The sequence below is a fragment of the Arvicanthis niloticus genome, chromosome 14 (genome assembly GCF_011762505.2).
Source record: "Arvicanthis niloticus isolate mArvNil1 chromosome 14, mArvNil1.pat.X, whole genome shotgun sequence".
Classification (NCBI taxonomy): Eukaryota; Metazoa; Chordata; class Mammalia; order Rodentia; family Muridae; genus Arvicanthis; species Arvicanthis niloticus.
Window position 1 is genome coordinate 28,394,080 of NC_047671.1, and position 12,076 is coordinate 28,406,155.

At 44.0% G+C, this 12,076-nt stretch overlaps 1 protein-coding gene across 3 annotated transcripts in view; it reads left to right on the forward strand.

The window, feature by feature from the left end:
- The first annotated feature begins 8 nt into the window (after positions 1–8).
- Smim3 (small integral membrane protein 3) overlaps positions 9–12,076 on the forward strand; it is a 55,199-nt gene continuing 43,131 nt past the window's right edge. For 2 of the 3 annotated variants that reach the window (XR_013103682.1, XM_076912604.1), the window contains exons 1-2: positions 9–152; positions 3,883–4,107. Coding sequence is in view for 1 of the 3 variants with exons in the window: in XM_076912604.1 (XP_076768719.1) it covers positions 4,052–4,107 (56 nt within the window). In the remaining 2 variants the exon portion in view is untranslated. Of the gene's footprint in view, positions 153–3,882; positions 4,108–6,856; positions 8,648–12,076 lie in introns of those variants that run through there. The other variant, XR_013103681.1, reaches the window with a different exon arrangement.

Consider the following 12,076-nt stretch of genomic DNA (forward strand, 5'->3'; position numbering starts at 1 on the left):
GCGGGACTTTGCGATTTAAGTGCGCGTGCGCTCCCCAGGTTTGGACCCACCCTCCTCGTTTCCGGTAGCCTTGGCTGCTATGGTTCTCCTCGGTGACTGTGCCGTAGTCCAAGTCCAGACAAGCTCAGTGCTCTTCTTTGTATCATACAGAAGTAAGGCTGCTGTTTGTTGTTTTGTACAACGGCCTCTTCCTACCCCCACCTTCTAGGCCAATAGTCCATCCTGACTGGAAAGTTACAGCAACATATTTTTCTGAAAACCTTGCCACAGACCCCTTGAAACATAGGTTCTCTTTTTTGAAATAATAGTAAGCTCTAGCATTTGGTACTATTCATTTTTAAGTATGAAGAGTTAGCGATAAATCTATATACTGTGAACATTTTTTTATCAATGGTGGAAGACAGGAGGTAGTACACCAAGTTGTCAAGGGCCATCTGTATTCTGTGTGCACATCAAGGCTGAGACGTGAAGCGACAGAATACCTCCCAGAGCCAGAAGTAGGTTGTCTGCCACCATATGTTTGTATAGTGTATTAAGTGTATGACTTTAGAGCCCGCGATGGGAGCAGCAATGTTCTATTGAGAGTGGAAGTAGAGGAAATGCAAAACATAACACTGCTGTAATTCTCATGAAACTTCAAAGGTAGATACTAGCATTATTTCTGTTTTACAGAGCAGGAAACCCGGGCTTAGGGAAGCACAGCGATTTGTTTTCTGTTTTGTCTTGTGTTTATTCCAGAGCTTGCAGACTTTCTCCCATGGGATGCTTTCAGCACATTTCCTAAGAAGGTTATAGCTTACTTTATAGAACCCCTTTCAGTTATACAGCATTTTATGTATATTATAAATGGTGCCACATTAATAGTTTAAATCTAAAATTTATTAAATTACACTTGCTCTTTTTCTAAGGTTGGGGGGATTTTATTCCGAAAACAAAAATACAGAGCAGATCTGATGCTTAGCAGGGCAACCTGAGCTAGAATGTTCAAAGGCTCTTCACTCTTCTTGTTAGCCAGGAAAACAGCCTGGCACTAGATTAGTTTCATAGATGCGTTTTGCTCTTAGGAGAAAGTATATTATTATCTAAATAATTTGCAGTTGTTTTTTTACATGTTAATGAATTCATTGGTCTCATGTAGTATCATGGCTTATCACTTTTGTTTTGTTTTTAGTACTCGACTTTAAATCCTCTTTCCTGGATAGAGACAAATTCTGCCTTCTCAAGGCTCAGAGGCTAGGACCAGAGCCAGTGTTTTCTAAGTGTGGTTCTGCATCACTGGAGGAATTGCCTGGGGGACTGAAAATGGGGCTTAGGTAGATTCTGAAGGCATACATTGCAATTTCTAGGCAGGAATTTAACTTTACAGCAGGTTCCCTTGTGAATTTTACACTTACTACATTTGAGAAGAACTGGGTTTTTATAATCACTTGGGGTTTTGTGTTTGGTTTTTTGTTTGTTTGTTTGTTCTTTTGGTTTATCTGCCTTTGAGAGTCTTCTCTCTGCTGTCATCTGGTAGTACTGCTAGACAGAATGTCTAGCATTATGAGGTCATTGTGCTATGGATTAAGGAAAGTCCCTCATGGCAGAGAATCAACACACCTTGATAATTTCTTGGTAGGTTCCTGTTAAATCTTCCAAGGGGTCTGGACCCTGTTCTTGTTAACTCCAGTACTAGAGAGCTATAGCTTCCAGAGTTTGAAAATTGGAATTAGCTTCAGAGATCTGTGTTCCAGTGACAGCACTAGTGTCAGTCCCAGGCTGCCACTAACCTTATTTTTAACTACATAACTGATATGTGAATACATTTTGGGAATACTTCTGGGAACCCATTTGGTCAGCCACAAAGTATGAGTTAACATTCTGTGGAGGAACTGACGTAGGTAAGATCCTGTGAACGCACCCTCCTCTGCCCTTCAGGATTTTTTGTCCCTTAGAGAGTCCCAGCAGGATGAGGTCCTCTGTGCACACAGTGATGAGCAGCCTGGTAATGTGGTCTCATAGTGCTTTTCACTCTTTACCAAGGCCAGTAGGATCACAGTTTAGTATTAGATTCACCTTGGGCTTTGTTTTTTTTAGGGTGAGCATAGGCTTAGCACAGGGACCCAGAAGTAGAGAGGAAAGGCTAAACCACAGTCAAAAAATCCTGATAGTGTGTGCATTCTCACCCAGACTGTAGGAGATGTCAACTTCCCTATTGTTTTGCCAACATAAAATTTCTAATCTAGGTCAATGGTTTTGGCACTCCCTGGCTATGCACTTTTGAAAAAAAAAATCCATTTATAACTCCAAGTTTTGTTTGAGAACACATAGATTGGAAAGAATACTACTTGTCTTGGTGGTGGAAAAAAAGTTGCCATGAGTGTAAAAGCACTTTGTGAACTGTGAAGTGCTAGGCACATAAAGAACATTTCCACCCCACCCCACCCCCTCTCAGAAAAGTTTCAGAACAAGTTCACAGTAACAACAGAAAGAACTTGGAGGTAGGCTTTGGCCCAGTCAGCTCCCAAGGAACTTCGGAAGACTCCAAGAACTGTGCCAACCACAGCTGGCCATTTGCCAGGGCTGCCTTGCCCACTTTGGGCTTGCTGTTTGAAAACTACACGAATCACAGACTTTCCTAGAGTCTGCAGTCTCCTCAGAACATCACAGCACATACACAGAAGGGAAAGTAAAAAGTCATGTCTCAACAGCTCTCCATGCCTGGCCCTTCTGGGAGCCCCTCCCAGGAAATGTGGCGATGTTGCCTAAACTCTGTTTCCTAAATGTAAACATGGCAAAGGGCCGCAGGCTCACCGCAGCCACCCTAGCAAACCTCCTTCGGATCCTGAAAGGAGAACATTTTCTCTCACAGCCTATGTACCTCACATGCTTGCAGCCTCTGAGTGCTGCAGATTTTTACCAGCACCTACCTGCCTTAGCCAAAACCCTGGGCACTTCCTTGGGGGCACCTTTTTTGATTTTACTTTCTAAACAGTTCTAACTTTCATCTCTCTTTGTTCTCTCAACAACTGCCTTAGTTCAGAGTGGTGTTGTTTTCCTCCCGGGCTGGGTGCTCTTCTTCAGAAGCCGCCCAATCTGCCGTCTGCATTGAGCTAGATTGGGCCGGCTAGAGACAGCTGGCTCTCTGTGAGTGTGGTCAGGATTTCCAGTGCCAGGCCTGCCAGAACAGATAGTAAAACCTTGCCTCAAAACAAAGACAAGATAAACACTGAGATAGACTGGTTTTTCTAAAAACCACATTTCAATCCTGTTTATTTATGTTCTATTGTTTGTCTTCCTTCCTTGGCCTCTCTGTGACTTATTAGACAGCCTCTCACCCCACCCTCGGACTCTTAGGGGGATGGATAAGCATGTCAGCATCAGAGACCTATCTGCCTCTTTGGCCTCATATCCGAAAACCTCACTCTGCTTTCAAGTCCTAGGTAACTCTAACTCTGACCCAGGAGTATTCTTGGTCCTTTTTATCCCTTTGGGGCTCTGTAAATGCAGTTTCCTCAGCCAGGAACTTTTCATCTGTTTGTTAGTTCCAGGGTATTTTCCTCTATGAAAACTTCCCAAACACTAAAATAGCAGGGTTGACCATGCTTTCTCCTTTTCCTACAACCATGACCTTGCATGTGGCATATTTTGAAAACAAACCCGTCTTCTTTCTAAAGCATGAGCCCTGTGGATGCCTGACAAAGGGCTTGATCCAGAGTAGGTATACAGTATGTTGTGTTTGATGACTTTTGCATCTGAGCACATTACATGCACATGCTACTAAATGCACTAACATTGTCTGACAGGTATACACAAAACACCACAAAGCAGAAGGCAGCTCAGCTTTTTCCCCCCAATGTTCTCCTGTTTGCCTGTAGTGACTGGATGTTTCCATTTTGACAGGCTGAGTTTCCATAGCAATTGCCAGCAGTGGAGTTTCCTGAGTTTAGGTGGCATGAGCCCTAAGCACCAGTGAAGCTCAGGTCCAGGTCAAGGAGCAGAGGGAGGAACAGACCCAGAAGACAACCTGGCTTGGTGTCTGAAGCCCTGCAGGACCAGCTTCTTCAGTGATATGCTCATGCTGCACAGACCAAAACCATGGTTGCATTGGCCCTGGAGTTGGAGTTGGTAGGTGCCCACTCTAGTGTGCTGCTGTAGTCGGCTGGAAGTGACAAAGAATGAACAGGAACCAACAAGATTCTAATTCTCATCCCTGTATTTTTCAGATTAAAAAAAAAAGGCTTAGAGCAAAAGGACATTTCCATGGGTTAGTTTGTTTTTTAGATAGTCTCTCCTCGTAGTCTAGGCTGGCCTCAAACTTATGATCTTTTTGCCTCTGGAGTGCTGGTTTAGAGATGTGTGCCATATTTGCTTCCCATAGGTTTCCTTGCTACAGTTTCTGTTTTATGATTCCATAAACAGAACTTTCCAATTCACAGCAATTAAGCTAATTGATGTCTACAACAGAAGGAAAACCTGGTTTCTCTCTCTCTCTCTCTCTCTCTCTCTCTCTCTCTCTCTCTCTCTCTCTCTCTCTCACACACACACACACACACACACACACACAAGATTTATTTATTTAATGTATATGAGAACATGGTTGCTGTCTTCAGACACAGCAGAAGAGGGCATTGGATCCCATTACAGATGGTTGTGAGCCACCATGTGGTTGCTGGGAGTTGCTTGGGACCTCTGGAAGAGCAGTCAGAGCTCTTAACCGCTGAGCCATCTCTCCAGCCTCCCTACTTTCTTTTTTAACACTTAAAAAGAAAAAAAGTAAATTAAGCCAATACAAGAGGAAGCCAGTGATCACAGAGAGCCTGTTCATTTTGCCGCGGGAGTTTGTTAGGTGACCTCTGAGCACGAGTTGCACATTTCTAGAGGCTCTCACTTCGTCTTCAGCAGGAGAGTCTCAAGCACACCTCCAGCCTTATTGAGGGTTTTCTCTTCATGCTTCTCTTCTTGATAGACTAACAGGACCCCAGTACCAATTCTGTGGGACCTGGGGATGCTTCCTCTGTGTTCTGTCAAGGTAGCTGGGATGTGGGCTCAGCATCCTCTTTCAGTAGAGGATACACAGCATGGCCTCAGGCCAACTGTGGTCATTGCTATCTAACATTGCTTAAAGTTAGGGTAGGATCCTGGCTTCTCAAATGACAGCTCTCAGATGACAGTCCCACGGATCTACAGTCTCTATTCTACCACCTCTCTAGCTCACTATGACTCTGACCCAGAAAATTTCCCTAATTCTTTTTAAGCAATTCTGTTTTTCTATAGAAGGTAGAGCAAAAAATGGAAGGAAGGAACTTCAAAAATTTTACATAGCATGACAAGATAAGTTTACTGAAAAGATTAGATTTGAGCAAAGATGGGAGAACGTAGGAAAGTAGGAGTTGAGAGAAGTGAGTAACAGGGAAAGGGTGAGTCAAGTCTCGGAGGCCCAGAGGAGCAATAACCAGGAGGTCAGAGAACCATTACAGGGTAAATGGGGGAGAGCCCTGGGGAATGAGGCACAGAAGGATTGATGACGGCATTTGTGGGATCTTGGAAAGCATTTAAGATACTGGATTTTGCTCTATGGGACTTGGAGACCAGTCCATGTGTCTTTGTTTGCTTTCTGTGGCTGTGATACACAACAAAAAGCAATTTGGGGAGAAAAGGGTTGATTTGACTAGTTTGTTACAGTCCGTCATCGGAGGAGGCCAAGATAGGAACTCAAGCAGGGCAGGAGCCTGGAGCCAGGAACTGCAGCAGAGAGTGTGCAGTGCTGCTTATGAGCTTGCTCGCCATGGCCTGCTCAGACTGCCATCTGAGGCACCCAGGATCACTGTCCAGGGATGGCTCCATTCACAGTGAGCTGAACCTCCTCGCATCAATCATTAATCAAGACAAGGCCCCACTGGGCTGCCTATAGGCCAGCTTGCTAGAGGAATTCTCCCAGTTAAGCTCCTTTTAGATGACTCTAGCTTGTGTCAAGCTGACAAATTCTAACCAGAGCAGTGTGGTTTCAAAAGGAGCAGAGACGATCTACATTTTACAAGTGCCACTTTGTATGTGAAATTTTTAGAATGAAGACACAGAAAAGGAGAGAAGTAGAGATTAACCAACAGATCGCTGCAGTGATGTAGGGAGGAGGTTAAAAGGATACGTGTTGGCACAAGACACACCAAGACCAAGTTCTCAGAATGAAGGACATGTATTTGTTCCAGAGGGACAAAGGACAAGGAATTATAGACAAAGACAGGAGATGGAGGATGAGGGAGAAAGGGGGCGAGGGAGATGGGGGGGCAGTTTATAAAGTAAACAGTTAGGATGAGTTGGTTAATCTTGATTGGACATGTTAACTAGGACAGCCAAAAGAGGGCCTTTGGTTTCCAGACTTTAATACTTTGATAGCTGCACCTTGGTAGTCAGCCTCAGGAGGAGGAAGTGGCCAAATAAGGGAACACACCTTGGTGGCTAGCTTTAAGAATGTAATCTAATGGTTTTTAGCAAGGCAGAGGGAATGAGGGGAAGGGCAAGACCTGGCAGAGCCATTGTTGCCATGTTCTGCCTGTTAGAACCCCTCCAGAGTTGACAGCACCAGGGATAGTGAGTCTGGTGTATTTTGAAGGTTGAACCTGTGGGGTTTCTTGGGTTAGTTTTGGGCAGTATTTGTATTACATGAAGGGTGTAGCTTGAATCATGCAGCAAGGCTCTGGTTAGGCCAGGGGATAATTTGTTTAATGACTTGCCTGAATTCATTCACTGGGAGTTTATCTCCTCAGAAACCACCGTTAATATTGTCTCTCTGTCAGAGGTCCAAATAAAAAGACCAGGAAAGGAAGAGAGTTTTCAATGTGTAAGAGAATGTGTTGAAACTGACTTTCTTGTTCAGTCTTAGGTTTACTTTGTTCCGACTCACAAAGCGTGATGGTTACCAGACAGGAAAGCATATTTGACAAGATGCCCCAGGAAAGAGCCAGTCACTTGCTAGACACATTAACCAGCTCTTGAGAGCTCCAACTTGAGCTGAGAATTTGCTGCTGTTTTGTGAGAACCCAGTCTATTTGTGATGGTGCCAAAGGCTCTTCCAAATAAGCTTTGCTCCTTGCTGGGAGAGCAAGATGAGTTCAAGAAAGTGCACTGGGAAGAACATAGCGCGCTGTTAGTGCTACCAGTGTGCTCCAGGTTTCTCACATGCCTGCAGAGAAGGATGTCCACAGGGAGGAAGTGCTTTGTCTCAGCTCCAGCTTACTTCTTGGACATTACGTTGACTGTTTTGGTTACTCTGGATGATTGGCATTTCCCAAATGTATCTATTCCAATCTTATCTGTTCATTTTGGTGTTTCTTACTGTTCATTTCTAGAAAGGTGGGGTTTTTGTTTGTTTGTTTTGTTTTGTTTTGTTTTTGACTTTAAACTACATGTCTGAGGAATTTTCTGCCCTCACAGGGAAGTTCAGCCTGATATTTGGTTACTGTTGAGCCAGTCTGTGAAACCAGTCTCTAAGCTTTCTCTGGTGGTCAATACTCTGTGATATTCAGATCCTGGTTACCTGGAGCATGTAGCAGAAATGATGCAATGACGGTTCTAAGAGTGATTATAAAAGAGTTAACTTGCAGGATAGAATTGTGTTTCTGGTTCTAACTCATAGATTTCCCATAGTTGTTGGTGGGTAAGTGTATAAAAATGTACTTGATGGTGAGAGTACCAAGTCTAGGTAAAGGTCCACAGCTTCTGTTTCCAAAGGCTACTCTAACTGGGAGTGTTCATTGAGTTCTGTAGTTTTGGGATCAGGTTAATTTTGGTGTGTGATATATATTTTTTAAATAATAAAGTTTGGAAAAAAAATAAAATTACCTTTATGGCCTAGCCTGTAATCCCAGTACTTGTGAGTCTGAGTCAGGAGAATTGCCTTGAGTTTCAGGCTAGCTTGGTCTATAGAAAATAAAAACAAACAAACAAATAAACAAGCATCCAGCAGCAACAACAACAAAACCCAAAACATAAATATAACCTCCATCCCTGTCAGATGAATCATCTGACTAGCTAGCTGTGTGATGAGGCCTGTTGTGGAAAGAAGCTGATGCCTTTGGCTGATAGCTAGCAAGCAAGCTAAAAATGGAGTCGCCAGCTCTACTCCAATATTAAGAGTTAATCCAAATGGACCAGTCAGTCACCTGGACAGGTAAATGCTCCATTTGGGAAGCTGTTTATTCTAAAGAGTTAAGAACAGCAACAAGCCTACCTGGAATATATGTGGGCACAATGGGAGATGCTAAGCTAGACCCATCCAGGCAAGACCTTCCTTTAGGATGTTTTCTGACCCACCTGTAGCCAATACAACTCCCCCCTTCCCACTATTGCTGCAGCTTGCTTCTGTCACCTCCTGCTTTTCCTACTGTTCTTTGCCTCATGTCTTTCTGAACTACCCTTTCTGAGGCCATTGTTTTTGTGATGTTCATGAAATAATTCAGACAAGGCATAGAGAACATGGTGTAGAAGAGAGGTGGGGTTTATTGCGGGGTGAATTGAAACACTTTCAAAACCACGTTTTTGGCCAGTGACCAAGGGGACCACTGTATAGCATACTCTCAAGTTGTAAGAGTGGACATTGGCCGAAGGACCATTGTGCCCATGTACATTTTAGGTAGGCTTTTGCTCTTTCTTTCTTTCTTTCTTTCTTTCTTTCTTTCTTTCTTTCTTTCTTTTTTTCTTTCTTTAGTGAGATTCTTTTTATTTTTATTTCTTTTTATTTTTTTTATTGGATATTATATTACATTTCAGATTTTATCCCCTTACCCCATTCCCCCCACCACCCAGGAACCTCCTATCCCATCCCCCCTCCTCATGCTTCTATGAGGATGTGCCCCCACCTACCCCCCTCCCACCTCCCCACCCTCAAATTCCCCCCACTCAGTGTTCAACCTTCATTGGAATGAGGATCTCATCTCCCACCTATGCCCAACAAGGCCATCCTCCCCTACATGTACAGCTGGAGTCATGGGTCCCTCCCTATGTGCTCCCAGGCTGGTGGTTTAGACCCTGGGGAGCTCTGGTTGGTTGGTATTGTTGCTCTCCTCATGGGGTCACAAACTCTTTCAGCTCCTTCAGTCTTCTCTCTAACTCTTCCATTGGGAACCCCTGATCAATGGTTAGCTGTGAGCATCTGCCTCTGAATGTGTCAGCCTTTGGCAGGCCTCTAAGGAGACAGCTATATGAGGCTCTTGTCAGCATGCACTTCCTGCCATCCACATCAGTGTCTACCTTTGGTGACTGCACTAAATCAGGAGCTTTTGCTATTTCTTAAGTCTCTAGAATAGGCAGCTTTCCTACTGGGACATTTCACTGTCCAGGTCATTGACAGGACTGTTTGGATTAATTCTTAAGAAAAGGATAATGTGTGTCTTCATTGTTTTTTCCAGAAAGCCTCCCTGTAAATAGGAATTTTATGATCTTTTGGGCTGTTCAAAATGCTGTGTCTCCACCCAGGGCCCCAAATACAACTCAGACCCCATTCTTTTGGCTAACACTTAAGTCTTGCAACTTCAGTTCTTGCTTTTACAGGCTGCTGTTCTGAAGGTGGAGGGGAGAATCCTTCCTTAATGACCATCAAGCCTCTACCATTCGACTAGCTACCTAACAGCTAAAGTTGGTAACTTGAGAAAAACTTGTGGGAATTGTTTTCAAAAATGTGTGTGTGTGTGTGTGTGTGTGTATGTGTGTGTGTGTGTGTGTGTGTGTACGCAGTGTCTGGCTGTTTGTGTATCTAAAGGAACATCATAGTCCTCCATGGCTAGTAAAAGTGTGGTGCTTTCTGAAGTCTGAGACCAGAAGTGGTAGTTGTACAGTCAGCCATTACCACCAGGAACCTTGGGGATGATGGGGAGGCCAAGAAAGAGTGAAACCTCTCAACCCTGCTGGAGCTTCTCTGTGACCTGAGCCTGACAGAAAGAAGCCAGACATCAAGGAGATATATGTCTGAAGTAGAATAGGAGAAAAAAGTCTCGAGACAAGAGTTAGGGTAGTTGAAGAGTTTGAGGTGAGCCAGGAGAAAGTGGTCCTGGAAGGTGGGTGATCTGATTATCAGTCTGTGGCCTATGTTCACAGACACACTCTGGAAAACAATAGAACATGCTTCTCAGAAATTATTCTTCCAATTATAATTGGTAGGAAGTTGAGGATATTTATACCTCTGAAGACTTGTTCTTGGAGAAATTGTTAATTACTAGGTGCTTTGACTGACAGACTGCATTTCTATGGCTCTGGGAAAACCCACAGACACCAGGATTTTGGCAACTGGAAGTCTGTGAGGCATTGAAGGGGGCACTGATAGGCTTCTCTGAGGCCCATTGGTGTAGAATACACAGAGTTACTTCTATCTTCCAAGCAAGAAAGGAATAGAGATAGAGCTTAGGTGCATATTTTAAGGAAACAAGTGAAATTGCTAACTGTACTTTAACATCAGGCTTCACAGCAGTTGCTGGTCTTCATTCCCATGTTGACTTCCTCTGCCTTCTCCCAGAGCCAGGATTTGGTCTGTCGAAGCTGCATTGTACTTGTTTACTGTACATTCTGTGTTTCTTTGCTGTTTGTTAGCCAGGCAGGAAAGAGCCCATTTCACAGAGCATAAAGCAGAGGCACAGAGAGGACTTCTGGCTCAGTAGAAGCCAGTTGGGCACAGGACATTTACGACCAGCTCTGAAAGGCAGGCCTGTAATCCCAGCTACTTGGGAAGGTAAAGCAGGAAATCTCCAAGTTCAAGGGCTGCCTGGGCCACTTGGTGAGACTGTGTCTAAAATGAAAATGTCAGGAGACTCACTCAGTTAGAGTGCTTGTTTAGCATGTGGAAGACTCTGGGTTCAACTCCCATTACTGCAGACAAACAAACCAGCAAACTAGTGCTGTCCATTATAATCTGCGTAATCCTGGGCAAATTAAATCAAGAAACAAAAGAATTATTTTATTATATTTGTTCAATCTCTCAGCTGGTGGGATTATGGGCATGAGCCACCATGCTTATCTAAGAAGTGCCCTTAAAGTCAGGAGGGTGGCTTTTAATCTTAGCAGAGGCAAGTGAATCTGTGAGTTCAAGAATTGATTCAGCATGCATTCAAAGAATTATACTAATGAGACTGTGTGTGGCCATCTCTCCACTTCTAATCTAGAAAATGGAATCTTCCCATTTTCCTTTCAGCATCTTGTTTCCTCTCAAATCCTACTGCCCAGATAGCTCTCTCATTTCACCTTCCTCCCTGCCTGCCTAATTGTTAATTGGATTATATATTTTAGCTACAATAAAACATTTTAGTTAAAGTACAAATCTCTTCACACAGCTTTCAGGCAAGAAGCTGTGTCTTTTGGGAGTTAACAAGCCAGTGTTGCTTCTTTGTAGAAGAGGGCATTTTACCCGAGGATCTGTGGAGCAAAGGAAGTCCCAGGAGAGACTCTAGGGAGTTCTCAGGCCTGCTATCAGACTGTTGGGAGAATGAACCTGTTCAAGGGCCTGTAAGGGGCAAGCTGATGTCTGAACCAGGACAGAGCCAACAGTGGGTGTGGTGCCTTGAATGACAAGGTTCCCATAGGCTCAGGTGTTTGAAAGCTTGCTCCCCTGTTGGTAGCACTGTTTGGAAGTACATCTGCACTGGAGGTATGTCACTGGGAAGGGCCTTTGAGAGAAGACTTGCTGTTTCTAGTTTGAGCTCTCTGGTTCTTGCTTGTAGCTCACTATGTGAGCCCCCTGCTTCCTGCTTCCTTCCTTCCACCATCATGGACTGTAACCCTCTCAAACTGTAGGCCCAAATAAGTTGCCTTGGTCATTTTATCACAGCAGTAGAAAAGTAACTAATACAGTAGGTTAATGGTGGATCACCTCTTACAGATGTGCCTTAAGGTAAAGCCAGGGTCGAATCAATGGCTCAGTAATTAAGAGCACAGGCTCATCTTCCAGAGGACCTGCGTCTGATCCCCAGGACCTAAGTGGCAGCTCACAGCCATCTATAACTCCAGGCCCAGGGAATCTAATGCCCTCTTCTGTTCCTGCATGCAGGTGGTACACAGACATACTGGAGGGTACACAGGTACCCTTCAATAATATTTTTTTAAAAAAGATAAA